At 50.1% G+C, this 27,348-nt stretch overlaps 1 protein-coding gene and 1 pseudogene across 1 annotated transcript; one reads left to right on the plus strand and one right to left on the minus strand.

Annotated features, from left to right (window-relative positions):
• Window positions 1-1,029: 1,029 nt before the first annotated feature.
• On the plus strand, window positions 1,030-1,890 carry LOC147992850 (phospholipase A1-II 7 pseudogene; annotated as a pseudogene).
• A 19,865-nt stretch (window positions 1,891-21,755) lies between these two features.
• On the minus strand, window positions 21,756-22,250 carry LOC147992851 (uncharacterized). The gene has a single exon (XM_087539156.1). The coding sequence runs from the start codon at window positions 22,248-22,250 to the stop codon at window positions 21,756-21,758; it is 495 nt and encodes a 164-aa protein (XP_087395282.1).
• Window positions 22,251-27,348: the final 5,098 nt, after the last annotated feature.

Raw genomic sequence — 27,348 nt, forward strand, 5'->3', positions numbered from 1 at the left:
CACGAATCTTTCAACAATATTCGTGTAAACCTTTTTGAAATTCATGAATATTTTTCAACTTCGCATTTTTTTTCAAATTCGCGTACTTTTATTCTAGTTCATGTACTTTTTTCAAATTCAGATATTTTTCTACAAACCCACATACATTTTTCAAGTTCGCATATTCTTTCAAATTCACATACCTTTATTATAGTTCGCATACTTATTTAAATTCACATGTTTTTCTACAAAACCACTTACATTTTTCAAGTTCACATATTTTTTAAAATTCGTGTATTTTTATTCTAGTTCACGCACTTATTTAAATTCATGTATTTCTCTACAAAACACGTACATTTTTCAAGTTCGCGTATTTTTTTTCAAATTTGCTTACTTTTATTATAGTTCGCATACTTATTTAAATTCACATGTTTTTCTAAAAAATATTATGCGGATTTGGAAAAAGTATGTGAATTTGAAAAAATTACGCAAACTTGAAGAAAGTACGTGGATTTGGATAAAGTAAACTGATTTGAAATATACACAAATTTAAGAAAATGTGCAAACTTGAAAAAAGTTTGTGGGTTTGGAAAAAAAATACAGGAATTTGAGTCAGCTCAGTCAAAACCGAGTGAGTCGGCTGCAAAACCGATCAAAATAGAGTCCAGGGACGAACCTTGTCTGGTTTCAATAGTTGAGGGTGCGTGTTGTCCGATTTTAAAGTTGAGGGATCAAATCTAGACTCCGTGAAAAGTTGAGAGACGAAAAATATACTTTTCTCCCGACAGGAACCCATGGTGCACCAAAGCATCAACGCTACATCGACGGAAGGTTACAGGTGTTTTACCGGGTGATACTGATTTGTCAAGTTGTGATTGGATTAAGGGGGAGGGACGGGCCCCACCAGGGTGAAAATCAGAGGGGCCGGAATCGGATATATTATTAGGAAAGGGCCTGTAAAACTCCTGTAAGAGGCCCGTACGTTTAGCATTTTTGATAAATACCACAGCCAAGATGATCCAAACAAGCCAAACAAGTAACAACCAACTCATTGCCATATAGCGCCACTGCAAATCAAAAGGTTAAGACGCCCATTACCGCGCGCGCGGCACTGCCGATCGATCGACGACAGACCCACGCACGCCATGTCGTCGCCGGACCCCGGAAGCATCGCGAGCCGGTGGCGCGAGCTGCAGGGCGCGGGGTCGTGGGAGGGGCTGCTGGACCGGCTGGACCGGGACCTGCGCGCCTCCATCATCGCCTACGGCGAGCTGGCGGAGGCCACCTACGACGGGTTCAACTCGCAGCGCCGCTCGCTGCACGCCGGTGCGTGCTTCTACGGCCATGACGACCTGCTCGCCGCCGCCGGCGTGGTCCGCGCTGGCCACTACGCCGTCACCAAGTTCATCTACGCGACAAGCGGGTTCTTCCTGGCGCCCACGACGGGGACGTCCGTGCCCGACGCCTTCTTCGTGCTGCCGCTGCCGTCGCTGCTGGAGGAGCCCTGGTGCCGGGAGTCTAACTGGATGGGGTACGTGGCAGTGGCCACGGACGAGGGCGTGGCGGCGCTCGGCCGGCGCGACATCGTCGTTGCCTGGCGCGGCACAGTGGAGAGCCTCGAGTGGGTTAACGACCTGGACTTCACGCCCACGTCCGCCGCGCCCGTGCTTGGCTCGGCGGCGGATGATTTCGACTCCGCTTTGGTGCACAAAAATGCTAAACGTACGGGCTTCTTACAGGAGTTTTACAGGCCATTTCCTAATAATCTATCCGATTCCGGCCCCTCTGATTTTCACCCTGGTGGGGCCCGTCCCTCCCCCCTTAATCCAATCACAACTTGACATATCAGTATCACCCCGTAAAACGCCCGTAACCTTTCGTCGATGTAGCGTTGATGCACTTCGGTTTTGTAATGCCTCTCGAATACAGTAGTGGCACATGATTGTGAAGAATCCACCTTTGCAATTGCAACGTTCGTCGGACCATGCCACCCGCAGCGACACACACCCAGCTCAGCTGCTGGTCTTCATCTGCGTGCGAGCGCTCTTTGGTTACTTGCGTGCAAGCTTCAGTTGCTTGAACCCACCAACGTCTGACCACCAACTTGAGTACGTATGTACGTACTACTACTGTAGTATACTCCTATTTGTCGTGTTCTTCATGCGCCGAGGAGTGGATAGGCACGGAGAGAAATTAAAAGAATGCATCGCCTCCTCGGCGGAAACGAGTTACTGGAAGATCTGGCTGAGAAATTAGCCTGGCCGTACAATAATTTCTAAGGGCATCTCTAACGTAGAATATCAAACAGACGCCCCTAAATATCCAGGCATCTCCAACATGGATCAGGAATGCACTAAAATATTTGCGGGCATGTCTAGACATGTTTGCGGATATTCAATTTGGAGCCGGCCATACAATTCTATCCCTCATAAACAAGGCGATCACCAATCCATACAACATTGATACATGCTAGTTCATAGATTTTTACAATGCAGACAAGCTAGGGTTTAGGGGGGGTCACCAGCCGGTTTTTAGTAGCCGGGTACACTCCTCAGGTGGCGCGCCGGCCAACAATGCGTGAATGCGGGTAGGCAGGAGGACGGCGAGCCTCCATGCATTTGTGTGGAAAATGTGGGCGTCGGCTGGGTTTTCAGTGGGTCTAGGACATCGGAGTCCAAGTGACAATCGTCCAGACTTTCCTAGGCTGCCTCCCTATTTTGAGCCAAACTTAGGGATTTCAAACGTCCAGATAGGTCTGGCATAAAATGATGATGGCATTGAAAGCCTAAAAGTATTCGGATAGTCCGATCCAAACATATAGGAAAGGTTCAGACATCCGTGTTGGAGATGCCCTAATCGTGGACGTCGAACGACAGCGCCTTGGTGTGCCGACGTGTTGTGCGGCTTGAGCAGAGCAAGGATGTTCGTCGTACCACCTTGAAAATCTGTGTAGCATGGTGTCTTGTCGGGGCGAAGTAGGTTGATCCGGGATGAATTGTGATGTGTCGTCGGCGATGTCCGTATGATCCATCTAGTTATCTTATCAGCCAGCGGCGGGTGGGTTGGAGACGGCACTGGTTGGTTATTTTCTTCCGTGACGTCAGCATCTTATGGCATTGTGTTTTGTTTTCTGCGAGTCTATTCACAACATGTGTGCTCCCCTATTGCGTATGTTTCTCAGAAGAGAAGGTTATGAATGAAAGTCTTGAAATACCGCGTCAACAGTTTCTCTTCTTTTCTGGGTCCAAATCCAACGGCGACAGAGTTCACGGATTGACATCCAACCTTTTTTTGACATCTAAACAGCCACTTGATGACCCACAAGTATAGGGGATCTATCATAGTCTTTTCAATAAGTAAGAGTGTATAATGAATTTTTACCGACCAAAAGAAGTATCGTGCAAGAAAACGGAGTCCGGAGGGCACACGAGGTGCCCACGAGGCAAGGGGCGCGCCCAGGGGGTAGGGCGTGCCCTCCACCCTCGTGGATTCCTCGTGTCCTTTCCGGACTGCTTCTTATATATTTTCCTATTTTCTTAAATATTTCAAAACGGAGAAAAAATGCTATTAGAACTGTTTTGGAGTCGGTTTACTTACCGTACCACATACCTATTCCTTTTCGGAGGCTGAAACGTTCTGGAAGATGTCCCTTATATACTTCTCCGGGGTTACGGTTTCAATAACATTAGTTTCAACATTTATATGATTACCTGAGATATAATATTTGATTCTTTGACCATTCACCACCCTCGGATTTGTGCCTTCGAAGTTGTTGATTTTTATAGCACCGGAACGATAGACCTCCTCGATAACTTAAGGACCTTCCCATTTAGAGAGGAGTTTTCCTGCAAAAAATCTTAAACGAGAGTTATATAACAATACATAATCACCCACATTAAACTCATGTTTTTGTATCCTTTTGTCATGCCATCTTTTAACTTTTTGAAAGGATCAAGAAGAGGTGTCTAGAGGGGGGGGGGGGGGTGAATAGATTCTAAGTAAGAAAAGTTGGAGTTTTTAAATTCTTTAAGTTGAAGTGAAGTTTTGGCACAAGTTTAAACATTCACAATACATATCAAGTAAGCATGACAAGAGTATATGAGCAGTGGAAAGTAAAGCATGCAAGTTGCAAGAATGTAAAGGGATGAGATTGGAGTGTGCAAACGCAATTTGGAGACACGGAAATTTTTTATCCGTGGTTTCGATAGGTGGTGCTATCGTACATCCACGTTCATGAAGACTTCAACCCACGAAGGGTAACGGTTGCGCGAGTCCACGGAGGGCTCCACCCACGAAGGGTCCACGAAGAAGCAACCTTGTCTATCCCACCATGGTCGTCGCCCATAAAGGACTTGCCTCACACGGGTAGATCTTCACGAAGTAGGCGATCTCCTTGCCCTTACAAACTCCTTGGTTCAACTCCACAATCTTGACGGAGGCTCCCAAGTGACACCTAGCCAATCTAGGAGACACCACTCTCCAAGAGGTAACAAATGGTGTGTTGATGATGAACTCCTTGCTCTTGTGCTTAAAATGATAGTCTCCCCAACACTCAACTCTCTCTCATGGGATTTGGATTTGGTAGAAAGAAGATTTGAGTGGAAAGCAACTTGGGGAAGGCTAGAGATCAACATTTATGTGATTGGAATTGAATATCTTGACTTCAACACAAGTGTAGGTGGTTCTCTCTCAGAAAATGTATGTTGGAAGTGTAGGCATGTTCTGATGGCTCTCTCTACAAATGAAGAGTGGGTGGAGGGGTATATATAGCCTCCACATAAAATCTAACCATTACACACAATTTACCAAACTCGGTGGGACCGAATCATGAAACTCGGTCGGACCGATTTAGTTCATAATGTGACCGTTAGGCATTTCGGTGGGACCGACATGATCAACTCGGTGGGACCGATGTGCTAGGGTTAGGGTAAAGCCTCAACTCGGTTTGACCAATTACACAAACTCGGTGGGACCGATTTGGGTAATAAGCGAAACAGAGAGTTGGCCATGCAAACTCGGTGGGACCGATTGTATACCTCGGTGGGACCGAAATTATTGCAATAGGAAACAGAGAGTATGCAAGCCCATCTTGGTGAGACCGAGATCCCATCGATGAGACCGAATTGATTGGGGTTTCTGGCAGTGGCTATGTCAAGAGAACTCGCTGGCGCCGGATACAAAGTTTCGGTGGGGCCGAGTTTGACTTTTGGTTTGGGACATATGTGGATATGAGAAAGTGGTTGAGGGCCTTGGAGCATATCACTAAGCACTTTGAGAAAGAAACTCATTAAGCAACACCTCATCCCCTATTAATATTATTGACTTTCCTATGGACTCAATGTGATCTTGGATCACTAAAATAGAAAATGTAGAGTCCTGAGCTTTGAGCTTGAGCCAATGCTTTGTCCTCAGCATCTTGAAGGGGTTCCACATCCTCTAGTCCATGCCACTCCATTGTTGAACTTATCTGAAACATACTAGGTAGAAACATTAGTCCAACAAGAGATATGTTGACATTAATTACCAAAATCACCCAGGGAGCACTTGTGCTTTCAATCTCCCCCTTTTTGGTAATTGATGACAACATACGTCAAAGCTTTAGATAAAGATATAGAGAATAACAAGTAAAGCTTTGGAAAGATATGTAACATGCATAGGCTCCCCCTACATGTATGCAATCATGTAAATATGGAATATAGGAGCATGTGAATGCATAAGCATGACAGAGTAAACAATGTGTTACATGTATCTTGGCTATATGCATCAGAGCAAATGACGTGAATATAGGAAGTGTACCTTCATGCTCATGAGTCCTTCTTGCAAACAGTATGTACATCAGCAAGAAATCCTCATACACATGACTGTGATGCATATACTTACCTTGTGGTCTTGAGTTGGCTTAGGAAGGAATGAACCTGAGTAAACAAGGTTAGATAACACAGATACACCTACTAGCCAGAGCGAACAAAAGAAACCACAAGAGTACCAAGAATGGGATGACATGTAGAGAGTGAGTACTGAGTACCCCATTGGATACAGTCATGTCCCCAAAGGTAAAGATGTGCAATGAATTTAAGGATTTCCTTCTCTTAGATGTCTTGCTCCCCGTGAATCTAGCATGGGATACTGGGAGAAGATATGGAACAGAAAATCAGAGCAAATGAAAAGAGACAGAGCTAATGCAAATAATCAAATATGAACATGTATTACCCCTCTTAAAGACATGTGACTTATCTCCTCTTGAACACCAAGCATCTGGGTTTTTTGATGTGATACCTCTTTCTCCCAGTTGAAGAAATTTCTCCCCCTGAGTATTCTTTCCCCCTATAGAAATGATTAAGCTTTGATGTGATCTCTCTCCCCCCTTTGACATCAATTTCCAAGAAGGGTTCTTCTGGATTTTTTGTTACAAATGGGTTTGGTCCTTGAGTCACAGAACAAAGCAACAAGTCGAATGTGATGCTGGTAGATGACAAGAATCATTGAGTGGAGCTGGAGCAAAAAGAATGCAGAAACAAGTGGCAAGCTGTCTTTCCTGCAGTGAAATCGGTGGCACCAAGTTGTGTGCTTCGGTGGCACCGAAAGGATTTGGTTGGACCGAAGGAAAAAAAAACCGGTGTGACCGAGTTCATCACGGTGAAAACACTTGTCACTTCAGCTCACTAGGCAGGTAAAATCTCACAAGGATTTGCAAGAAATTTGCTGAAAGATTTGCAATGAATTGGATGCAGGGAATGCAGAACAGAAAAGAAATCTAGATGAAGTTTTTTTGAAAGGGGAAACAAATATGTATGAGACAAATGCAAGAGCACAAAAAAAACACAAGAGACACTACAACAGGAACCCCCCCTTTAGCAACGCATTGATACGTTGTCGTATGTCCATATAAACGTTGCTAAGGCCTACACCAACAGATTTATATGTGTTGTCGTAGGTGGCGTTGCAAGGGCCTACAACAACGTATATTCATGCGTTGGTAAATGGCGTAATTAAGCGTTGTAAGATTGCAACATATATGGTTAGAGCGTAAGAACGCTTCATATGCGTTGGTGGCTACTGCCCACAAAAAGGATTTCTAAATGGTCATAGCATATCATGCCAATGCAAATAAACATTGCCACACTACATGATACTTTTAATGGTATTTTTACATCAACATTGGAATTATAAGGTCAATGCTGATAGTGCATAGGAGAAACAATATAAGACCCAGAAATGTCGCATATATTCACTCATATATTAAATAGACTCAGTTGCATTACAAAGAATGTGGTGCAAAGATTACAAAATGCGAAACTATATGTAGTAGGCTGATTCTCGACCTTACAATCAACATCGCATCCATTCTAAAACTTTGTATTTGAAACATTGACCCTGAAAATGACAATCTGAAATATATTATGAAACTATCTGGTAGTAGCCCCATTCTGGATCTTGCAATCAACATCTGAGTCACGCGTCATCAATTTATCCTGCCAATCTACAACAACAAAGAAACGATATCACTAATACCATGAGATAAACACTTGTTAATATGGTAGTAAAATTTAAAGGGCAACAAACAAGGTTAGGGCATCAAATAATCAATCTTGCTACATGAGCAAAAATAACCTTTTTGAGTGGTCGTATCATCTCGCACTACTGTGAATTCATACTCAGTATTAACATTGTCAAGTATAGTATTATACTGTGGTTCAGTACTTTGGAGTGTAGCATGAGCAAAAACTATAACAAACTTTTCTCAGTCATGTTGGATTCCAAACAAAATAAAATGATCATAATTAATCTGTACTAGCAGATTTGTTTAATCATTGCACTTGCATCCCCATACGGTAGAGAAAGTTTCACTTCAGATACAATACAACACTTCCCTGAACACATTACTTGATGTTTCACTTCTATGGACACACACATTGAAGCAAGCAACACCAAAGTTGAAGCAAGCACTTGAAGACATAATAGTTTCATGATCTAAAATATGTAGTCATGTCTGAAGGCTTTGATAAGTCATAATTTGTTTGAAACACCTTTTACAGACCCCGCGGTACCACTCAACTCTAGAGTAAACAGAGCACTAGCTTACATGCAACAACCACCTTTGATATTTATTTTCTTATGAACAAACTATACATATGTTAATTGAGTTATTTAACATCTTAAAAAGAAAATACTAAAGTAATATACATCAAGGTACCTAACCAAAAAATATTTGCATTGACAAGTAGCACATCTTTCTTTGCATCCGTGGTTCTGTAGTTCTCCAGAAAAATAAATATAAAAGCAGAGAATTTCTAGAAGTACTTGAAGTTGAGAGAAAATAATTCACAGGAACCTACAAATCAGGTACCGTATTGAATGCTAACAAGTGTGTTTTCTTGACACTCTTATTCATATAGATGCGTATCAACTATAATAGTCTAAAGAGTGAATAGTGAATACACACAATTTTTAACCTGAGGTTTTTAATAGCATTGCAATTATGTCACGTAAATCACCCATAACTTTTTCAAGCCTTGTGGAATCATGTAGTCATACCTCTCTTTGCACAAGTAGTAGCCCCCTGATCTCTCCCCAAAGCTGAATAGTGTTGACATACACATGCACACTAGAACAAGGAAAATACTTTAATTTGATCAATACATCCATTTGCACATTTATAGTCAATACCACAAGGAATATGTAGTAAATTTGTGACTACAAAGAATGATGAACTTGGTTCGTAAGCCCCTGCCAGGGCATTAAAGTTCTGCAAATCCAAACCAGAGGAACATAAGCCATACCATAAGCACTAGCTAGGATTGTCATTCAGAATTTCTGAGGTAGCCTAAAAGACAAAAAAAATACCAATAGATGATACATGTAAATGGTCAGTTAATACTTCTGGATGGCACAAGATCAGTTATATGCATTACATCACGGGACGACCAAACTGTCAGGACCGCACACAAAGTAATTACAATGGACAGAAGTAGAATCATACAGTATATGGTCAATGCCCTCACTTGCTTGAGGAGTATATGGTGTTGAAGTAGCAGCACAGTTGTCACCCATTTCATGTAAATATACCAAATGAGCCAGGCACCAGCAACGAAGCAGCCAGACCCCCAACGCTATAAAATTGAGAGTCAAAGAACTAGATATGAAACTGAAAGGGGCGAGAGAGATATTAGAAATCTTGACAGCTAAGATGATTGCTGAACCACTCAAAATTGACCAAGCATAGCGGTGTTCGTGCGTAATTGGCAGCACAATGGTAGGTGAACCATCGGTAAGTGATGATACAATCCTGGGAGCGCAGCTAAATCGAATAGTATGACAAACACGATGGTGGAGTTCACAGCAACGGCATGACCATAGATCCATAGACTCCTGCGAGTGGAGGGGGTGTTGCTCCTGCTGCTCCAGCGGAAGCAGCGGTAGTGATTGGGTCGGTGTAGTGGTCTCAATTGTCAAGGATATCAAAATCGTGATCTATGGCAAAGAATGAAACGTGGTAGCCATGACACACAAAGAACCTGTAAGAGCAGCGGAGGGGATAACTTACTGAAACTGAACCCCATGTGTCAAAGTTGAGGTAGCCAAGGCGAAGTAGCAACATCGATCCCGAACTGCTAGCAGTGTGTGCAGTGCAGAGACACGGGGTAGTGGGCCTACAAACTTGAGGAGACGTGGGAGCCGCCCCGGCGACCAACGACGCCTAGGGTGGATGCAGGGGCACAGAGGGTGTCGCGGCGGCGGACGTTTGGAGGAGAGTTCTGCAGTCTGCGGGGAGCCAGGCTGGCAAGCGACGACGCGGTAGTGCGTCGGACATAGCCGAACTCGGAGGTAGCGGCGGCGGAAGCGGCAGCGTCGGAGGTCATGGAACTGGGGTGAGAGAGAGGATTGGTAGGGGAGAGAGATGTATCGGGGGAAGAGAGAGATCATGGATAAAAAATAGGCTGTTTGCTGCGTGATATTTGGAGCCGAGGAGGTGGGCACGGGGGTTAAGTTAAGGGGGAGGTTAGATCTAAGTGGGGAGGTGGGAGGATAACTCAAAACAACACATTATTATCATCATTGCTAGATATGCGTTGGTATAGGGGGGTGTTTGTTGTAGTGAGAACTTCATCTTGGATTGGGCGGCGACAAAGTCACCTATGTTAGAGTATATTGACTTAGGAGTCAAGTGAGGGCACTTGATCATAGGTCATACTCATCGTTTAAGCACAAAATGGGGTTACCATTTTTCGTTTAAGCATCTTGATGTATTCTCATCTTGTTGAGTTGCTTTTACCCATGACTTGGAGTAAAGCTTCTCTAAGATGGAATAACATACGTTGGGTGGTGGTGTCGATCTTGATCATGTAGTTGAACTTGTGTGGGTTGCTCAAGGTTGATGTAGCTCATCAAGATTTGGGAGCACCACTTGGAATTTGAGTTCATCTACCTACATGGGTTAGTCTTGCAAGGAAGAGCACTTGTGTATCCAAAATGACAATCATAAAACTTAATGTAGAATTTGTCAAAGGATATGTTTGGATATTTTCATGCTTCCTTGTTTTCAACCACCATTGTGTAGAGACTTGATGATGTAGATATTGCTCAAGATGTGAGTGGGTTGCAATCTCATAGATTTAGATTCATCCAAGTACCTACAAGGGTTAGATAGCATGCAAGGGTGCAAATATATCCAAGACACATAAATAGCAACATGAAAGAAATATCAAGGATTAGTCAAAAGCTCATGCCTTGCATGTATCCAAATGGAGTTCCTACTCCAAGTTTGAAGCATCAATGATGTTCAATTCACCTCTCAAACGGCAAAAGACTTTCTCATCAAGCACTTTGGTAAACATATCCACCAATTTCTTATCGGTGCGAACAAGCTTAAGATCAATTTCCCCTTTGGCAACATGATCTCGAATGAAATGATGACCAACTTCAATATGCTTAGTTTGAGAATGTTGCACGGGATTGTGAGGAATCTTGATAGCACTTTCATCGTCACAAAGCAATGGAACATGTTTCACATATATTCCATAGTCCTTGAGAGTTTGGGTTATCCAAAGTAATTGAGCACAACATGAACCAGCGGCAATGTATTCCGCTTCGGCGGTGGATAAGGATACCGAGTTTTGTTTCTTGGAAGACCAAGACAGAATAGATCTACCAAGAAATTGACAAGTACCCGAAGTGGACTTTCTATCAACCTTGTCTCCGGCATAGTCCAAATCGGAGTAACCAACAAGATCAAAAGAAGACCTCTTAGGATACCAAATGCGAAAATTTGGTGTGTGTATTAAGTATCTCACTATCCTTTTCACAGCCTTAACATGACATTCTTTAGGGGCCGCTTGATATCGTGCACACATGCACACACTTAGCATAATATCGGGACGAGAGGCACATAGATATAACAATGAGCCAATCATGGAGCGGTAAACCTTTTGATCAACCGGTTCACCATCTTTGGTCAAATCAACATGTCCACTAGTAGGCATGGGTGTAGTCATACCTTTGCATTCTTGCATGTTGAACTTCTTGAATAAGTCCTTGGTGTACTTTGTTTGAGAGACAAAGGTACCTTCCTTAGTTTGTTTGATTTGAAAACCAAGAAAGAATTTGAGTTCACTCATCATAGACATCTCAAACTTCTCCGACATTAGCTTTCCAAACTTCTCACTAAAATGAGGGTTAGTCGAACCAAATATTATATCATCAACATAAATTTGGCACACAAATAGTTCTCCATTAACCCTTTTAGTAAAAGAGTAGAATCTATTTTTCCAATTTCAAAGCCTTTTTCAATAAGGAACTTGGTCAAGCATTTATACCACGCTCTAGGAGCTTGTTTAAGACCATAAAGAGCTTTGTGAAGTTTGTAAACATGATTAGGTTTCTTAGGATTGACAAAGCCGGGAGGTTGCTTAACATAAACTTCCTCCTCAATTTCACCATTTAAAAAAGCACTTTTAATGTCCATTTGGTACAAGGTGATATCAGGGTGATTAGCATAAGCAAGTAAGATGCGAATGGACTCAAGTCTAGCAAGGGGGGCATATGTCTCACCATAGTCCATACCTTCGACTTGAGTGTAGCCTTGGGCGACTAGACGTGCTTTGTTGCGAACAACTTGTCCATCTTCATCTTGCTTGTTGCGAAACACCCATTTGGTACCGATGATGTTGTGGTTGTTGTCGGGCTTCTCAACCAATGTCCACACTTGATTTATCTCAAAGTTGTGTAGCTCTTCATGCATGGTGTTTATCTAATCTGGATCTTCCAATGCTTCTTCAACCTTCATAAGTTCAATGCTAGAGATGAATGAATAATGTTCATAAAAGTTAGCCAAACGAGTTTTAGAGCGAGTGATTCTCCCGGTTTGGATATCATTGTAGATTTGCTCGACGGGATGGTCTTTGGCGACTCTTGCACAAACTCATGGGAGCTTTTTTTGGCTCAGGGTGGAACATCCTCTTCATCTTGTTCTTCTTCTTGGCCTTCTTCATTGTTGACGTTGTCGTTCTCTTGTCGTGGAGGAGAAGGAGGTTGTTGATGTTCATCTTGGTGTACTTCCTCGTTTTCTTTGTCTTGGTGTGTCCCACTTGTGGATGCTTCTGTATCTACTCTTGGTTCACCTTGTCGTGAGGTGGAAGCTTCCACTTGGACAGACGAGGTACTCTCCTTCACCTCCGTTGGACGAATCTTGCCAATAGACAAGTCTTGGATTGCTTCCGAAGGGTCTTTGTCTCCTACATCAATTGGCAATTTCTCTACTTGCGAGCCGTTAGATTCATCAAACTTCGCATCTACTGTCTCTTCAACCTTTCGGGTGAAATTGTTGTAGACACGGTAAGTGTGAGAGTTTGAGCCATAACCAAGTAGGAAACCTTCATGAGATTTAGGAGAAAATTTAGAACGACGATGCTTATCAAGAATGTAGCACTTTGAGCCGAATACTCGAAAGTATCCAACTTGGGGTTTGTTACCGGTGAGGAGCTCGTGTGCCGTCTTGCCGAGTAGCTTGTGAAGATACAAGCGATTTGTTGCATGACAAGCTGTCTCAACCGCTCCCACCCAAAAGTGTTTTGGAGTCTTGTACTCATCAAGCATCGTTCTTGCCATCTCAATAAGAGTCCGGTTCTTCCTCTCAACAACTCCATTTTGTTGAGGTGTGTACGTAGCCGAGAACTCGTGTGAAATCCCCTCTTCGTCAAGAAAGGTATCCACATTTGCGTTCTTGAACTCTGTTCCATTGTCGCTCCGAACCCTCTTGATCTTCACTTCAAATTGATTTTGGGCCTTCCTAGCAAAGTTTTTGAAGATCTTTTGGACCTGCGATTTATCATCAAGGAATAACACCCACGGAAAGCTTGGAAAATCATCGACTATGACTAGACCAAATGAGTTACCACCGAGACTCTTGTAGGCATTGGGACCAAAGAGATCCATGTGAAGTAGCTCGAGCGGTCTTCTCGTGGTCATGATGTTCTTCACGGGGTGACTCCCTCCAACTTGTTTTCCTGCTTGACACGCACTACAAAGTCTATCCTTGTCAAATATAACATCTTTTACTCCAAGGATATGATCACCTTTAATAAGTTTATCAAGATTTCGCATGCCCACATGACTTAACCTTCTATGCCACAACCAGCCTTTAGAAGATTTAGCAATTAAGCAAGTTCTAGGTTGAGCCTTTTTAGTGAAATCAACAATGTAAAGATCACCTCTACGTATATCGGTAAAGACCATTTTATGATTGTCTCTTCGAAACACTTGGCAATCTACTTCAGTAAATAGGACATTGAAACCGAAATCAGCAAGTCTAGATACCGAAAGTAAATTGTACCCAAGAGATTCAACGAGCATGACGTTTTGTATGGAGCTATCATGTGAGATGGCCACCTTACCGAGGCCAACCACGTTACCCTTTGAGTTATCACCAAAATTGACATACTTTCAAGGGTCGTCGTTTTCAGCAAGCTCACGAAACATATCTTTGTCTCCGGTCATATGATCAGTACATCCACTATCAAGAACCCATTCCTTTCCTCCAGCCATGTAGCCGCGAAGATTAGCCATAAGACCAAAGTGTCTCATCGTATCGTCAAGATCACTGTCACTATTATCATCCTCATCATAGTATCCATGTTCAACATCGTCTTGTATTTTATCAATTCCTAGAGAGGGTAATTCATTAGATAAATGATCGTCACAACAGTCACCTTTATGAATTCTAATAGCTTCGGATATGATATTGCTAATGATTCCAACATCTCCTTTGGCACGCACGAGATTGGTAAGCTCAAATAGACAATCACCAAAAATAGGATCACTAGAATTCATCCTACTCAAGGCAATATACTTATGAAGAATTTCATCTACGTTTTTGTCGGGTGGTTGGTGCGACATATGCCAATGGATGGCTTATCATTGTGGGAGCCAATAAAACATCGCCGGTGCCTGGAAACGGGATAAGGCGAAGACATGCACGCTGGCGAATCTTACCCAGCTTTAGGGCTCTCTGTGGAGATAACACCCCTAATGCTGCTCTGCGGGGTTTCCACATGATCACTAGCTCGACGGGTGGCTACAGGATGCTCCTTGAGCTGTTTTGTGAAAGGATGAAGGAGGGCAAGGCCAGCCCGCTCCTCTTCTCCTTGTGGTGTCTAAAACTATCCGAAGAGAGATCTCCCTCTGCATGGGAGCCCTCGGGGTTTATATAGGCCTACCCCCAGGGGTACAATGGTAATCCGACTGGGCATGGGCCCTAGCCGTCTATGTCTATGCCCACAGGCTTCTTTGCCGACTGGTGGGGCCCGCTGACTGGTGGGTCCCGCTGGCTGCCGGTCCTCTGGTCGACAGGCCAGCCCCACCGCTCTAGGGCTCTCTCGGGAGCTGGTTACTGTGGCCCCGCCCTTAGTGGCGAGGGCTTCGTCTTGGCAAGCATGGCTACAGTGGCGCCGCCAGGCGGCTTATCACTGTAGCCGTACCTCGTCTTATCTCCTTAATGGGGCGCCTCCTTCGAGGGAGTGGACTGGCTGGCTACTGGGAATCGGTCGTACCCCAGGCCGACTGGGGGTGGCCCGGCCGCCTTCGGGTGTCTCCATGACGGATGGGTCCCGCCGCCCACGGGTCGTACTGACGGCTCGTCGTGGGTGACATCATGGTCAATATGGCAACAATGTCGCGCCGAATGGGTGAGGGCCGCCCGTACGGCGTACTATGGCTAGGCGTGCTCCGGGATTCGAGGGTGGCAGGTTTCGCTGTAGCCACGCCCCGTCTCATCGCCGTTATGTGGGTGCAGATTTTTAGGGCACGATCTGGGCCGCCTGCTGAGGGGGGGCGGCTTCTTGGAGTCGGCCTTCTTGTGGCCGGCTTCGTGGAGCCGGCCCTCTCGGGGCTTTCTTGGAGATTTTTAGGCCTAGGCCGCCTTCGCATAGCCGGCCTGAGGGGCAGTCGGCTGGAGGAAGGCGGCCCCACGTCTTGGAAGCTTGAGGGCCCGATCGGCCTATAATTTTTTTGAAGTGCCAGGGGGAGCCGGCTAGGCTACCCATGGTCATTTACTCCGTCAATAGTCCCCGAAGCTGGTTGGGCTCCGAGGCAGAAAAAGGAGTCGAGAAGCTCGAACAGCTTCATGTCTTGAGGAGCCGAAGCCGGCTTTGATTAGGTGCGCCGTCTTCTGGAGGGCGTCGAAGTTCGTGGGCGGGAACCAAGCGGCGCGCGTGTTAGGCTGCGGGCTGACCGCCCGCCGCCCGCGCGCCACGTGGCACCCAGTGTCTGGACGGGCCTGCCAGCCCACGCGCGCGACGGGACGCCACCGCAGTCCGGGGCCCGCCACTACCGGGCCACGGCCCATGCTCGGATCTTCTGCGGCCCGGGCGGACCGCGCACCTCCCTGCGGCGGTTGCCAAACATCGTGGAAGCGCAACAAGCGCAGGACGTGGGGTGAGTGAGCGCAGTTAATCCCACGTTCCCCCACGCCTCGCATCCTCGGCTTCGCCGTGTACGTGGCTTACAAGTAGGGGGGAGGAGGGGGTGCGGCAAACGCTTGCATGCTCGCCCTCGCCCCGTCCCTTCCGTTTCTTCTTCTCTGTCGCCAAAATTTCCCGCCGCCGCCCGGCTCTTCCGCCAACCTCCTTGGCTCGCTGTTGCTTTGCCGAGGCAGGGTCGCGTGTCTCTCGGTCGCCGCATCTTTCTCGCCGCCGCGCCATCCTCATGGCGCTGTCAAGCTCCTGGGACGGCTCCAATGTCCACGACGACCACATCGACTCTCTCTGCCGGACGCGGCGGCTGCCGGGCGCGGACTACGTGCCGGTCCGTCTCGCGCCGGAGAGGGAGATCTCGCCGGCACCGGAAGAGGACGAGCGGGTAATCTTCCGCTCGCATTGCTTGCGCGGCTTTGGCCTGCCGGCGAGCGGGTTCTTCCGCTCCTTCCTCAAATTCTATCATCTCCAGCCACATCACCTTACTCCCAACGCGGTGATGCTGCTGTCGGCCTTCGTCACCCGGTGCGAGGGTTTTCTTGGCGCCCTCCCCACCCTTGAACTGTGGGGAGAGTTCTTCCAGTGCAAGCTTGGCACTGTTGTTGCGGGCGTGCCCGCCCCATGCGGCGCCTTCATCGCCGTGCGGAGGACAGGCGACAACAACCCGTTTCCGTCCATACCGCTGATCCAGTCGGTGAAGCTCTGGCAGAAGTCCTACTTCTACGTGAAGAATATTGCTCCACAAGGCGACTTCGTCAACCTGCCGGCTTACGTAGCCGGCCCGCCGGCTGGGAGGCAGCCTTCATGGTCCTTCCGGTCCAGGTCATTGTCGCCAGGCGGGGCCGCCTCCGTTGTCCGACTCCGGGTGATGATCCAGTCAGAGGGTCTGTCCGGGGCCGACCTGGTGGCCGCCTTCGTGGAGCGCCAGGTGCTTCCGCTCCAGGGCCGACCTCACATGATCGACCAGATGAGGGGCCGCTTCGACCCGTGCCGGCTAAGCACCAAGGAGATGCCTCACGCCGAGGTGTCTTATATGGTGAATTATATTTCCAACTGCAAGCTCACTGAGGAGTGGCAGTATGGCAAGGAGCCTTACTCTCGCGCCAATCCTCCGCCTGTGGTAAGCTTCTCTTCTTTTTTTTCTTTGCTTGTTGCCGAGTTCATGGTGGCCGACTCCTGACCAGCCGGCTTTTCTTTGGCAGAACCCCGCGCTTCCGCCGGCAACCGGGGCTATGGGGGTGGAACGCCAGTTCCTCCCTGACCACACGATGGACGACGTTGATGACCCGGACCTGGGGGCGGCCGCCATGGAAGAAGACATCGCAGGGGAGGGCGGCGAGGCAGGCGGCTCTGGGCTCGAGGCCTCCTTCGAGGATTGGCCGGATGATGCCGAGGCCGAAGTTGTTCCGCGCCGTCAGCCGGCGCCCGATCACCAAAGCGCGGGCCCATCTGCCATGCCGGCTCTCCATGGTGGCGCGCAAAAACGCCGGGCTGCGTCGACCTACTTCGACAGTCGGCCCAAGAAGCCCAAGAGTACCGCCGCGGCGACCAAGCGGGATGACGCGGCCGCGAAGGTGGCCCGCTTCCGCAAGGTGGTGAAGCAGCTGCAGGCGGTCTCAGCGTAAGTGTCACTATTCTCATGCCTTTCTTTTTTTCTTCTTCTTCGGTTGATGTTTTTCCAAACCTTTTTCTCAATTTATCAAACAGGGCCCCTCTTTCCCCTGAGCGGGTCCCGGCCGCCTCCATAGTCGGAGCCGTGGGAGGGTCTTCAAGCTCCTGCTGGGTGGATCCCCGCGCCGACCTCCTAGAGGCGACAAAGTGGAACGCGCGGGAAGTGCGGGAGGAGCGGGAGGCGGAGGAGCGGAGGGCGGCTCGAGAGGCGAAGCAGAAGTCGGCGGAGGCGCGAGTCGTCGCGGCCGTCAAGGCCCAGGCGGAGGCCGCAGACGCGGAGAGGGAGGCGGAGGAGGCCGGCTGCGGCCAGCCGGAGATGGCGAGTGAGGTGGCGCCATCGCCGGCGACTGGAGTGGGCCGAGGAAGCCGGCCTGAAGTGTCGCCCGTGTAGCCAGCTGGAGGGGAGCAGGTCATGGGAGGGGATCTTGTGATCTCGTCACCGCTTCGCCGGCGCGCGGGGAAGGCGACTTCAGCGCCAGACGCGCAGAAAACCATGGACGCCGGCCCGTCGGCCCAGGACCTAGAAGCGGCCAGCGATAGCTCGTCCGGGTGGAAGCTGGGCGGCGAGACAGCCGTGCTGAATGTGGCAGCGCAGGACTTCCGGAACCGGCTTCACGCCCAAGCCACCGCGCTGAAGCAGTACACCCAGGAGTTTCTCACGACGCGATCAGTTATTCGGGTGAGTCCTCCTGCTCTTTGTCGATTGCTTTTGATTTCTTCCGTGGGGGCGCATCAGCGCACCCACTGGGTGTAGTCCCCGTGTTCCGAGCCGGCTGCTAAGCAGGCGGCTTGGAACTTCTTGGAAAGCTTGATTGCCGTCTTGTTCGTACTCGCGTCCCTTGTCTTATCTGCAGGAGTACCACAACCTCCGCGCGCCCGCTTTCAACTCGCAGGCCCAGGAGTTGAATCAGAAGGCCACTGATCTGACCGAGAGCCGGAGTAAGTGCTTTGTTTTTCTTTTAAGTGGGGGCGCGTCAGCGCACCCACTGGGTGTAGTCCCCGAGATTCGGGCCGACTACCGAGTAGTCGGGTCAGATCTTTTCCTGACGACTTATTTCTTTATATTTGCAGGGGCCAATGCTGACTTGAGGAGCCAGCTAAGCGGAGCCCAGTCCTCCCTTCGCGCCAAGGAAGACAAGTGCGCCGCCCTAGCCCAAGAGCGCGATCGCCTGGCCACGAAGCTGGCCTACCAGGAGGAGAGCCACAAGGCGGCCCTGAAGGCGGCACAGGACAGCGAGGCCGCCCTCAAAGCCGAATATGAGACCGAGGCGGCAAACTGGGCCGAGACAAGGCAGGCGCTGAGCCAAGGCTACAGCCGGGTGGAAGACTTGATTGATGGTAGGCCACCTTCTTCTTTGCTTCCTTGCATGCCTCCTACTATCTGATTCATTTTTTAACTTTGTGCCACTTCTTTCCTCTTTGTGCAGATTACTTTCCCATCTACTCTGCTACCGCCACCCAAGCCATCGAGGCCTACCGCGACGCGCGACGGCAGGCAGGGGCCGAGATCGCGCCGGGTGCCAGCCGGTCACTTGAGGAGCAGCTCCTGGGGCTTCAAGCCCGCTTGCAGCCGGCCCACCGCATGCTCCGCCGTCTTCAGCGCACCGGGGCGCAAGTGCTGGCCGCCCTCTGGCCTGGCGAGGTGATTCCGCGCACCCCAAGTCAGACTGCCGACTGGCTGGAGGTCGCAGTTGGCCACTTCGAGGCTTGGAAGGCGTCAGTGGCCCGGTCTGGCGCAAGGCGGGCACTGGAGTTCGTCCGAGCCTGGTATCCAAGGCTGAACTTAGACTAGTTGAGCACCTGGCGGCAGGAGGTTGACGAGGAGCTGGAGGCGGTGCTGCCGGCTATCGTCCAGCGCGCCTCGGCGATCGCCGAGTACACCGACACCAGCGCCTTTGCCCCTGAGGTCGATGACGCCGGCGTCGCTCAGCCGGAGGAGTGGTTCGGGCTGAACCCGGCCGAAGGTGAAGACTCGGCGGAGGAGATTACCTCCAGTGATGAGGGCGAAGGGGAAGAGGGAGAGGATGATGAAGACGCTGCGCCGGATGGTGAAGCGACTAGCCCGCCTCAGCCCGATCGTGCCTCTAGCAATGATGCCGAGACTCGCTAGCCGGTCACTCCTCCAGCCGGCACCGCCGACTCTGCCAACCTGTCCAACTCGCCTGTTGTTCCCCTGGCTTGATCCGCCGTCCTTGCTTTCCTGCTTGTTACTCTTTTGAACAATCTTTAAATTTGCGCAGTTCCACCCATTGGGGGTGTATTCAGACTATGTTGAATGCTGGCCTTTCGAAGGTCTTTTGTGTAAATATTATGCATGTGTTTGGCTTCCATTTATGTTTGCTTTTTATCCTTTGGCTTTTTCCTTTGCCGCCTTCCCTTGGCCGCCGCCTTCCCAGCCGGACAGCTGCTCTACAGTCTGTGGCCAGAGAAGGACTTGGTCGTTTTTGGGAAGGCAAGTACTCGAGCTTTCTCAGATTGCAGCAAGGTGAATAGGAAGCCGGCCAGCCGACTGCTCTGGTAGCCGGCTGGCGGGGTGGGAGGCCGGTTCGCGTTATATAAGTTCGTTGGTCCTTATCCGTTTTTCGCGTGGGCATCCTTTCCTGCCCTTGGCTCTTGCCAGTCGGACAATCGATTCTTCGAGCTGCGACTTTTGGCAAGAAGGGGCTTGGGTGCCGGCATGCTACTTGTCTGACTGCAGGTGGAACTTTAGATATAACTTGAGGCGGCGAGTCCCCGGGCCGACTGGTCGAACCCGGTGCCGGATGAAGAAAGCAAGTGTAGTAACGTAATCGTATGCGTGATACTCATCATTCATAGATAAAAGAGGGTAGTCCCTGAGTGCTCCTCGGGGCACCCCTTGTCTCGTACTTAGTACGAAAGGTAGCGTGCTACGTACTGCTTTTTAACTGTAAAATCTTCGGAGGAGATTGGCGTTCCACGGTCGTTCCGACTCCTTGCCGGAATCATCTCTCTTGCGTGCCTTCGGCTTCTGCGCGTCGATTAGGTAGTAGGAGTCGTTGCCTAAAGCTCTGCTGATGATGAAGGGGCCCTCCCAAGGGGCCGAGAGCTTGTGCTGGCCGGCTGTTCGCTGGATCAGCCGGAGCACAAGATCGCCCTCTTGGAAAGATCTTGGCTTGACCTTCCGGCTGTGGTAGTGGCGCAAACCCTGCTGATAGATGGCGGACCGAGTGAGGGCTAACATCCAGCCTTCTTCCAGCAGGTCAACGCCGTCTTCTCGTGCTTCCTTGGCTTTCGCCTCCGTGTACATGGTGACCCGAGGCGAGTCGAACTCGATGTCAGTTGGGATGACAGCCTCGGCACCATATACAACGAAGAAAGGGGTGAAGCTGGTCGACTTGTTTGGGGTAGTGCGTAAACTCCAGAGGACGGCCGGCAGCTCGTCGAGCCAACAGCCGGCCAAACGCTCTAGTGGCACGACCAGTCGGGGCTTGATGCCAGAGAGGATGAGGCTGTTTGCTCGCTCGACCTGGCTGTTTGACTGCGGGTGGGCAACGGACGCTAGGTCCAGCCGGATGCCGTGTGTTGCGGAGAAACGTGCCAGTGCTCCCTTTGCAAAATTTGTGCCGTTATCGGTGATGATGCTATGCGGCACGCCATACCGGGTTGTAATATCTGCGATGAAAGTAATGGCAGTCGGCCCATTCAACTTCTTGATCGGCTTTGCCTCAATCCACTTGGTAAATTTGTCCACAGCGACAAGAAGATGTGTCATGCCGCCGCGTGCCGTCTTGAACGGGCCCACCATGTCCATCCGCCAGACGGCAAAGGGCCAGGTGAGTGGGGTGGTCTTGAATGCAGAAGCCGGCAGGTGTTGCTTGGAGCTGAAAACTTGGCACCCTTTGAAGTGTTTGACTAGTTCCTTGGCGTCTTCCAAAGCAGTCAGCCAGAAGAATCCATGGCGAAAAGCTTTGGCGACGAGTGATCTTGAGACTGCGTGGTGGCCGCATTTTCCTTGGTGGATGTCCCTGAGGATTGCTATGCCCTTCTCTGGTTCGACGCAGCGCTGGAAGACTCCAGTGACGCTGCGCCTAACAAGCTCTCGGCTGACGATTGTGTAGGCTCCGGCTCGGCGTTGAACCTGTCTTGCCGAGATCTCGTCGGTTGGCAGCTCTCTGTTTACTAAGAAGTTGAGGATGGGCTGGGCCCATGATGGGCTGTGACTTCTTCTATTGTCAGGACTGCCACTGTGATAGGGGCGGGTGGGCTGGGTGGTGAAGAGTTGGAGTCGGAGTCGGCCACCGCCTGTTGTGTTGATGCAGTCCCCGGGCCGGCTGCAGTAGCCCCCGGGCCGAGTTCTGAATTCCCCGGGCCGGGTGCGACTATGGCAGTCCCCGGGCCGCCTATTGGAGTCCCCGCGCCGCCTGCTTGGTTTCTCAAGTCGGATCCGACTGCGTTGGGGTCAGGCGGAACGAAGATGGAATCAGATTCTGGAGACGACTTGATAGACGGCTTGAGGAGGCGGTGGAGAGAAACGCCAGCTGGTATGGCTTGCCGGGTGGATCCTACTCGTGCCAGGGCATCTGCTTGCATGTTGTCGGCACGTGGTACATGAGGGAACTCACATCCTTCAAAATATCCACTGATTTGCTGGACGAGGAAACGATAGCTCGCCATGTTTGCGTCCTTGGCGTCCCAGTCACCGGATGACTGATGGATCACCAAATCCGAGTCGCCATAGCACAGGATCTGGCGGATGCCGAGCTCTTTGGCTAGCCGGAGCCCGTGTATGAGCGCCTCGTACTTGGCCACATTGTTGGAGGCGGCAAAATAAATTTGCAATGTATACTTGAGCTTGTCGCCCTTGGGAGAGGTGAGGACGATGCCGGCTCCCAAGCCGGTGTGCATCTTGAACCCATCGACGTGCATCCGCTAGTGAGTGGAGTCGAAGTGCATCCAGTAGTCGATCAACCAATCATCCGGCTTCACGGAGAAGTTGTACTTGGGCGTGTCTCTTGGGAGCGAGAACCCTTTGGGGAAGGGCTCGTCGCGGATGTGGGGGCTGAAGCAAGGCGGGCTGACATCATCTTCTTCTTCCAGGGCCAGGGATCGCGCAAGGCGGTCGATCCGGTGGCGAGCATCATTCTCGCCGACTCCTTCGCGGCGACCCAGCCGGCCGCTCAGAGTCGGATGCATGACAGGCGGCGGGGTAGGGCATCTCTCCCCACGAGGCGGAGGAGGAGGGGGGTTACCCCGCCACTCCACGGCTCGAGGGCGGCCCTCTGCATCACGCTTGATGGAGATTCGAGTCCGGCAATAGCTAGCAGCCAGTTCCTTTTCTTTTCTCGTGCGGGTGTTGCCCGCGGTCGGTGTTCAGGACGTCGCGACGTGCTCTCGGCGCGTGGGAGGACTCTTGGCGCAGACGCCGGCTTCATGCCGCTTTGTGGCCGCATCGATAAGTTGCTGGATGCGTCTGGTCATGTAGGGGAGCTCGTCAGGCCCCAGCCCATTCAACTCGTCTGCGGACGCCTGGGCGGCGCGCAAGTTCTCGAGAGGCGTGGCATAGACTAGGCGGTCCGCTCCCAGCATGTCGGCAATAGCCGCGCCGTGTTTCTTGACAATGTCGACGCGGCTCGGCCCGTCTGGAGGCGGCGTGCCGAAGGGGCGGCACGGTCGACCTCGCGCTGGTGAGCCTCGGTGAGGCGTCTCATGGTGGCTAGCTTCTGGCCCTCTGCAACGAGGGCGAGGCGACGCGCCTCCAACGTCTTGGCGTCCGCATCAGCCGGGACGGGGGCGGACAAGTCGTGCAGCGCTGTCTGCAAGGCGTCGTGGGCGTTTTCGCCTTAGGCGGTGCCGTGGCTGATGACCAGTACCTCGGTGATGGCACTGCCGCTGCTGTCGGCTTGAGGAAGAGGGTCGTTGATGATTACCATGTTGGTGGGGAAGGTGTCAAGGGATGCCGTGTTGGAGTCGACAAGCATTGGGTCGGTGGAGCCAACCGACTCCAAGTCCGCGACAAGCTCGCCGGAGACGTGGAGTTGGTCGAGGAGGCTAACGAGGTGGCTCTCAGGGCAGTCTGTGCCCGCGTCGGATGCGGGCTCGTCGGAGATGCGAGCCTCGCCAAGAAGATCGGCGAGGTAGCTCGCCGCACAGGCGTCGGCGACGTCTTGCAGCGCGTCAGGGCAAGCGCCATCGGGCGAGCCAGGCTGGCTACTCACGTTGGGAAGGAAGAGGGTTCCCGTCCAGAATAGGTCTCCGCATGACGGTGCACCTGGCCCCACGGTGGGCGCCAAATGTCGGGGGGTTGGTGCGACATATTCCAATGGATGGCTTATCATTATGGGAGCCAATAAAACATCGCCGGTGCCTGGAAACGGGATAAGGCGAAGACATGCACACCGGCGAATCTTACCCAGATTCAGGGCTCTCCGTGGAGATAACACCCCTAATGCTGCTCTACGGGGTCTCCGCATGATCACTAGCTCGACGGGTGGCTACAGGATGCTCCTTGAGCTGTTTTGTGAAAGGATGAAGGAGGGCAAGGTGAAAGTGCAACTATCCCTAGGTGGTTTTGGTAATTCATAACAACATATAGCTCATTGAGCTAATGCTATTCCAAGATGATTATTTCAGGAAAGCTCAATGATTGGCATGGCATGGATGTGAAAGTGGAACCCTCAAAATGCTAAGGACAAAGGATTGGCTCAAGCTCAAAAGCTCAAGACTCTTCATTTTATATTTTAGTGATCCAAGATCACATTGAGTCTTTAGGAAAAGCCAATACTATCAAGGAGGGATGAGGTGTTGCTTAATGAGCCTCTTGCTTCATGTGCTTAGTGATATGCTCCAAAACCCTCAACTACTTTCCCATATCCACATATGACCTAAACCCTAAGCCCAACTCGGTCCTACCGATTCTTCCTATCCGGCGCCACCGAGTTTTCACTTGTCATTAGCCACTGCCAAACCCTAGTAATTCGGTCCTACCGATAGGGATCTCGGTCTCACCGAGATGGGGTTGCAAACTCTCTGTTTCCCTTTCGTAACTTTTCGGTCTCACCGAAAGAGCGAATCGGTCCCACCGAGATTGCAATGTAAATTCAGTGTTTCCCCTTTGTAACTTTTCGGTCTCATCGAAAGAGCAAATCGGTCCCACCGAGTTTGCCTGACCAACTCTCTGGTTAGCTAATTACCAAATTCGGTCTCACCGAGTTTGTGTAATCGGTCTCACCGAGACTACGTTATGCCCAAACCCAAACCATATCGGTCCTACCGAGTTGCATGCCAGTCCCACCGAAAATCTCTAACGGTCACTAGGTTTACATTTTCGGTCCGACCGAGTTTGGTGATTCGGTCCCACCGAGATTGGAAAACTGTGTGTAACGGTTGGATTTTGTGTGGAGGCTATATATACCCCTCCACCTCCTCTTCATTCGTGGAGAGAGCCATCAGAACACACACACCATTCCAACTCATATGTTCTGAGAGAGAACCACCTACTCATGTGTTGAGACCAAGATATTCCATTCCTACCATATGAATCTTGATCTCTAGCCTTCCCAAGTTTCTTTCCACTCAAATCTTCTTTCCACCAAATCCAAATCCTATGAGAGAGAGTTGAGTGTTGGGGAGACTATCATTTGAAGCACAAGAGCAAGGAGTTCATTACCTACACACCATTTGTTACTTCTTGGAGAGTGGTGTCTCCTAGATTGGCTAGGTGTCACTTGGGTGCCTCCGACAAGATTGTGGAGTTGAACCAAGGAGTTTGTAAGGGCAAGGAGATCGCCTACTTCGTGAAGATCTACCTCTAGTGAGGCAAGTCCTGTGTGGGCGATGGCCATGGTGGGATAGACAAGGTTGCTTCTTCGTGGACCCTTTGTGGGTGGTTGCTTCTTCGTGGACCCTTCGTGGGTGGAGCCCTGTGTGGACTCGCGCAACCGTTACCCTTGGGTGGAGCCCTGTGTGGACTCGCGCAACCGTTACCCTTCATGGGTTGAAGTCTCCATCAACGTGGATGTAGGATAGCACCACCTATCCGAACCATGGGAAAAACATCTGTGTCTCCAATTGCGTTTGAATTCTCCAAACCCTTCCCTTTACATTCTTGCAAGTTGCATGCTTTACTTTCCACTGCCTATATACTCTTTGCATGCTTGCTTGAATTATGTGATGATTGCTTGACTTGTCCTAAATTAGCTAAAATCTGCCAAGAACTAAAATTGGGAAAAGGTTAAGTTTTTATTTGGTCAAGTAGTCTAATCACCCCCCTCTAGACATACTTTCGATCCTACACAAGGCCAGCCCGCCCCTCTTCTCCTTGTGGTGTCTAAAACTATCCGAAGAGAGATCTCCCTCTGCATGGGAGCCCTCGGGGGTATATATAGGCCTACCCCCTAGGGGTACAATGGTAATCCGACTAGGCATGGGCCCTAGCCGTCTGTGTCTATGCCCACCGGCTTCTTCGCCGACTGGTGGGGCCCGCCGACTGGTGGGCCCCGCCGGCTGCCAGTCCTCTTGTCAACAGGCCGGCCCCACCGCTCGGGGGCTCTATCGGGGGCTGGTTACTATGGCCCCGCACTTAGTGGAGAGGGCATCCTCTTGGCAAGCATGGCTACAGTGCCGCCGCCGGGCGGCTTATCACTGTAGCCTTACCTCGTCTTATCTCCTTAATGGAGCGCCTCCTTCGAGGGAGTGGACTGGCCGGCTACTGGGAATCAGCCGTACCCCAGGCCGACTGGGGGTGGCCCGGCCGCCTTCGGGTGTCTCCATGACGGATGGGTCCCGCCGCCCACGGGTCGTACTGATGGCTCGTCGTGGGTGACATCATGGTCAATATGGCAACAGTGCCGCGCCGAACAGGTGAGGGCCGCCCGTACGGCGTACTGTGCCTAGGCATGCTCCGGGATTCGAGGGTGGCAGGTTTCGCTGTAGCCAAGCCCCGTCTCATCGCCGTTATGTGGATGCAGATTTTGAGGGCACGATCTGGGCCGCCTGCTGAGGGGGGGGGGCTTCTTGTGGCCGGCTTCGTGGAGCCGGCCCTCTCGGGGCTTTCTTCTTGGAGATTTTTAGGTCTAGGCCGCCTTCGCATAGCCGGCCTGAGGGGCAGTCCGCTGGAGGAAGGCGGCCCCACGTCTTGGATGCTTGAAGGCCCGATCGGCCTATAATTTTTCTGAAGTGCCAGGGGGAGCCGGCTAGGCTACCCATGGTCATTTACTCCGTCAGTTTTGCAAGGAATAGTTTGGAAATCTTTCCTCAAGAAATCTCCGTATAGTGTAGGCACAATCAAGAGTAGTCAAACATCCAATCAAGTTTCTAGGCAAGCCTCTAGTGATAAGATTAACAGTTCTAAGGTTGTGGATCATGTCAATAGACTCATCAAGGGTAGGATGCAAAGGATCAACATGAGGTGCACAAGGGCTAGTAATGTACTTGTTCAAATGTTGTTCATTGAAAATCTCAAGCATCTCATTTTTCCACTCATGAAAGAACTCTCCATCAAGAATAGGCACTCTACGTCTAAGACTCCCCAATGTAGAATCATCCATCTTCCTCCAATGGTGATTAAACCAAAGCAATGGAGACTAAAGCTCTGATACCAATTGAAAGGATCGAGAAGAGGTGTCTAGAGGGGGGGTGAATAGACTCTAAGTAAGAAAAGTTGCAGTTTTAAATTCTTTAAGTTGAAGTGGAGTTTTGGCACAAGTTTAAACATTCACAATACATATCAAGCAAGCATGACAAGAGTATATGAGCAGCGGAAAGTAAAGCATGC

Source organism: Triticum urartu, chromosome 1A (genome assembly GCF_056163025.1).
Source record: "Triticum urartu cultivar PI428250 chromosome 1A, HENAU_Tu73, whole genome shotgun sequence".
Lineage (NCBI taxonomy): Eukaryota > Viridiplantae > Streptophyta > Magnoliopsida > Poales > Poaceae > Triticum > Triticum urartu.